General features: G+C 40.5%; 1 protein-coding gene across 2 annotated transcripts in view; it reads right to left on the bottom strand.

Annotated features, from left to right (window-relative positions):
- Positions 1-3,210, bottom strand: part of shtn2 (shootin 2) — a 15,858-nt gene extending 12,648 nt beyond the window's left edge. The window contains exons 1-5 of one of the 2 annotated variants that reach the window (XM_050067976.1): positions 3,056-3,144; positions 2,310-2,362; positions 1,191-1,240; positions 707-767; positions 387-481 (exon numbers count right to left, since the gene is read on the bottom strand). In XM_050067976.1, the coding sequence (XP_049923933.1) occupies positions 387-481; positions 707-767; positions 1,191-1,240; positions 2,310-2,319 (216 nt within the window). In that variant the 5' untranslated portion in view covers positions 2,320-2,362; positions 3,056-3,144. Of the gene's footprint in view, positions 1-386; positions 482-706; positions 768-1,190; positions 1,241-2,309; positions 2,363-3,055 lie in introns of both variants that reach the window. The other variant, XM_050067975.1, reaches the window with a different exon arrangement.
- Positions 3,211-4,736: the final 1,526 nt, after the last annotated feature.

Here is a 4,736-nt window from a genome sequence, read left to right as displayed (position 1 = left end):
AGAGGAGAGGAGAGGAGAGGAGAGGAGAGGAGAGGAGAGGAGAGGAGAGGAAAGGAAAGGAAAGGAAAGGAAAGGAAATTGCAGGACAGGACAGAACAGGACAGAGAAGGAAAGAACACAGGGAAGGAAAGAACACAGGGAAGGAAAGAACACAGGGAAGGGAATGGCAGGACAGGGCACAGGACAGGACAGAACAGGACAGGACAAGAAAGGAAAGGAAAGGAAAGGAAAGGAAAGGACAAAAAGTAGCATAGGAAAAAGGGGGCAAGAAAGAGCACAGGAAAGGAAAAGAAAAGAAAGGAAAAGACACAAGGCAGGAAAGGAAAGGGGACATAAAAGGCTATAACATGGAAACAGAAAGGACTAACACTGTTAAGGAGACATACTCTGACAGCCAGCGCCTCAGCACTCTCCCTGCAGGAGCGCTCAATCTGGAACTGCATCTCCAGTACATTTATCTCTTTCAGGAGCTGAGAGGAGGCTGGAGATGAGAGGAGGGGAGCTGTTAGTCGTGGCCATCTCGATCTGAACTACATCACACTAAATCAACCTGAAACTTTGTTTTATCCTCCATTCATTCCCTTTGGAGACTTTATTGTCCAAATAAATGTGTATCTGAGTGTGAAGCATACTGGGATAGTCTCCACCCCCATTATGGTCCTGAGTGAGGACAACTAGGTAAAGAAAAGGAATAAATGATTCTCACCTTCCTCCAGTTCAGACAGTCTCTGATTGGCTTCATCCCTCTGCATTTCCAGGATCTCACACTAACAATCGAACATAAAAAAGCCAAACATGAGAAAGAGATCACAACAAATTGATTTATTTTATTTTTTCACATTTTATTCTATTATGAGACAGTTGTGGTGCTGAAATTGTCCTTGTTGATATGATCAAATTTTGTTTTAGAGCTTTTTTAATTCTGCAATTTTCTGTTTTTTCATTTTAGATGTTTTATTTTAAAATGTGAGCTGTGACAACAAAATAATGTTTTCTCTGATCAAACATTTTTATCCAGAGGAAGCCTCTCCAAACTGTGCGACATCTCTGTTTTGTTACCAAGTCATTAAACTTTCTGCAAGGTAACAATACATCTGCTTGTGCTTCCTCCCATGATGTTTGTGTTCGTTGCACATCAGAAAGCAACATTAATTAACCAGTAATTTACCGCCTGTCACTGACAGTAATACCTGAATGTCTCCCTCATTTTCGGAAGATAAACTGCTCTCTCCTTCAGACTCTGTGGGGAAAAGAAAATCATCTTATTGTCACACAACAGACAGACTGTCAGGGAACAGAGAGGGCGAGATAATAAAAAGATCCTCGCATCCTGTCAACGTGACAGCAAGAGGAACTTCACGAGGCCGTCTAGAGGGGGGTTCAGAGAGAAATACAGGAAGTGAAATCACAGGGGGATCCTAAAATCGTGTTTCACTTTCTGCGGCCTCTGACTCACAGGAGCTTCCACCTGATACTTCTCTTTGTTCAATGAACTGAGAGTTTTGAGTTCTTGAAGCAACAGTTTCACATTTTGGGAAATCTGCTTTCTTGCTGAGTTAGATGAGAACACTGATACCATATCCATATGCAGCCAGGCTGTTTCCAGGCCTTGTCCAGGATAAACCCCATAATCTTTACACTTCACACTGTTTTTGTGCGGATTTACAGCCCAATCACCAGAAGATGTTGAAAAACCATGGATACTTTTCATACATATTATACCAATGTTTCTGAAATGACGCTGAGCTGACTTTGTCATCAGAAGTTGGAGGGAGTGGTGGATGGCCACTGCAGACAATTGATTGATACCAACAAACAACAAAAACAGTTGTTAATTAGCGACACACTGGCGGCATTTTCAGCTCTGACTGTGCCACCAAAAGCATCTGTATTGTGGCAAGACATCGGCAGTATTTCCAGGCGTGATTGTGCCTCCAAATCCGGTTGATTTTTCAGCAAGACATCAGCAGCATTTCCAGCTGTGATCATGCAACAAAAGTGGTTGTTTTTTAGTGAGACATCAGTGACATTTCTAGCTATGATTGTGCCACCAAAAACAGGTATTTCAAGCCAGAACATGATCTTTTCCCAACCATAACCAAGTGTTTTTTGTGTCTAAATATAACCATGTTATCCACAGCGTTGTATAGATGTCAGGTTTCAACATATCGCTGCATAACAATGTACAATTATTACATAGCTGTGGTTTGCAGACATGTGCAGTACCAACATTTGGTGACTGGGTTGGGATTCAACAAACAAGATGTTATTTATTGAGCTTTACAGGTGCTGTGTGAGTCATTATTTACCTTCATTCATAGCCGGGCTCACTGTTTCCCCCGTTTCCAGTAACTGTACTAAGCTACGAGACAGATATAAGAGTGGCAAAGATCTTTTATTAACAAGAAGATAAAGGTGTGTATTTCCCAAAATGTAAAACTGTTGCTTTACTTATAAAGCCTGAGCTAGCAGGCATTTAGCCCAGCTTAGCATGAAGGCTAGAAACAGGGAAACATCTAGCCTGGCTCTGCCCAAAGGAAACAAAATACACCTACCAGCACCTCTAAAACTTAGGCTGAGTTGAATCAGTTCGTAGTTTTTATGTGGGGTTATGTGTAAGAATATTTCTTGGAAGGCAAAGTAATTGTCCTGCATGTAAACCCCAGTCTTTATGCTAACTGATGCTAACCAGCTGCTGGCTACATATTTAACATAAACAAGTGGGAGAGGCATTTTCCCCCAAAATAGTTACCTTTTGATTTAACTGTAATGAAGCAGTAATTTGTTCCAGCTGAAATTTTATTCAAACACTGTTTTGGGTTTAAATGTCGTAAAACAAAGAGTGACTTCTAGGAGATTGTAAGAATGTCCCTTAAAAAACTATGATCTTGATCTTTTTCATTCACTGAAACCCCAATATTCACAAAATACTGAGTTAAAAACTTCTTCTGAACTAAAACCCCCTTGAGTCCACAATAAAAACACACACCTTATTTAGATATGGAGAAATCTGCAAGGGTCATCATTTGACTAAATCCACATTACCAAGTCTTACCTGCCACTGCACTCTCCTCACCTTGCACCCACATCCTGCTGTCTGCACCCTCTCTTTGCACCTTAGTACAATAAACTAAATTAAGCTGCACAAACAAAAACCTGCTTTCTGTCTGAGCAGCAGTCGTCTTATTTCGAGGAAGCAAGTGGGAATTTGTGTTTAAACCCTCCCCCACTGCCTCGATTTCAAAAGAGGAACGTTTTCCTTACACAGACCTTAGGACAATCTTAATCATCACAGTCTAAGGAACTGTACTTTACTTGTGAGAGGAGGGGGGTGGCTGGGGTCTGACCTTTTAGTTTTATTTACTTCGCCAAGCAGTGTGGAAACACCATGGAGGAAGTGATCACCAAATCAAACAGATAATTTCTGAAGCAAAGATTTATTCGCCCATGATGTGTGTGACTGTCAGAAATGAGAAAATCTGACCATTACTTCTGTTTTCACAGTTTCTTGCTGTGGTAAATTGTGTCATTTTAGTCATTATTTAAAGAAATTGTTCCTTTCACACCCACTTGTGAGTTTAAGAGTTTCCCCTAAGCCAAATCAAAAAACATAACTCCCTCCCTAGTGCTTAAAAACTTATTTGAAGTGCCTTCCCTGTTTTGCACCACCTCATTCTCTCTTATAAATACTGAACAGTCCCTTATGTGGATTTATAGCCTAATAAGAGAGTTTTTATTTATTTTTGATAACTAAAAGTTGTAATTGTTAAGTAGATCTTGATACTATTTGTTGAATTTTTGCTTCTGATGATACAATGAAGTTAGAGGACGAGGTGTTTGAACCTTTCCCCCCTTTCAATTCAGCGAAAAGAGGAAAATGTAGCCTCTGTCCACGCATGTGGTCTCAAAGGGATGACACTGTCTCTTTACAGCAAGATCAGTGTCACTCAAGCAGCCGGAGCAAAGGCAAAGCTGCTTTTAATCCCTTTATTAGCATCTGTGCTCAGAGTTCATGACCTCTGAAACATCAGACCTGCCATGGGAACCACATTCAGGGTGATAAATCAGGAGATGACGGTGGCAGTGATGATGCTGATGATACACATTCCTCCACTATGAATAATTAAAAACTTTAACTTAGTGTTTTATTTATTTATTCACCTGCCTTCCAGGAGTTTACTTCTATGAGTACCCAGAGAGTTTGGTCAGGGTTAAGTGCTACGAGCGGGTGATTTAGCTGGCTTGGTGCTTTGATCCACACAGGACGAACAAGAGGTCAAATGGAGAGCAGTATCTTAAATGATAGGATTTTTACATATAATTTTTACTGTCAACAAATCCCCTGAAAAAAAAGTGCTTGCCCATTGGTTCCTGCATATGATGTAATATTTAGAAATAGCTCACAAGTGTAATTTCATGTTTTAAACAGGCTCAGTAATTTCCCAAAGCAGCTGGGCACTGTAGCTTTTTTTAAACATAACTCAGACTGGAGGAAATGGTGCATTTGTTGGGGACTATTTTCAGCTGTGGATTAATACTCATTTGGCTCTCTAGGAAATGTTTACAGCAGTAGGACTGTATCAGTGCTCATGTTTAGGGATGCACCGAAAATTTGGTAACCGAATATATTCGGCCGAATATTGCAAAAAAAACACACATTTGGTATTCGGTGGAATAAGTGAAAAGCAAGGCCGAATAATAGCGGCGTGTTTTGATAACGCAATCAAACAGCGTGC

This window comes from Epinephelus moara, chromosome 17 (genome assembly GCF_006386435.1).
Source record: "Epinephelus moara isolate mb chromosome 17, YSFRI_EMoa_1.0, whole genome shotgun sequence".
In the NCBI taxonomy this organism is placed as follows: domain Eukaryota; kingdom Metazoa; phylum Chordata; class Actinopteri; order Perciformes; family Serranidae; genus Epinephelus; species Epinephelus moara.
This window is presented reverse-complemented; position numbering and strand designations above follow the sequence as displayed.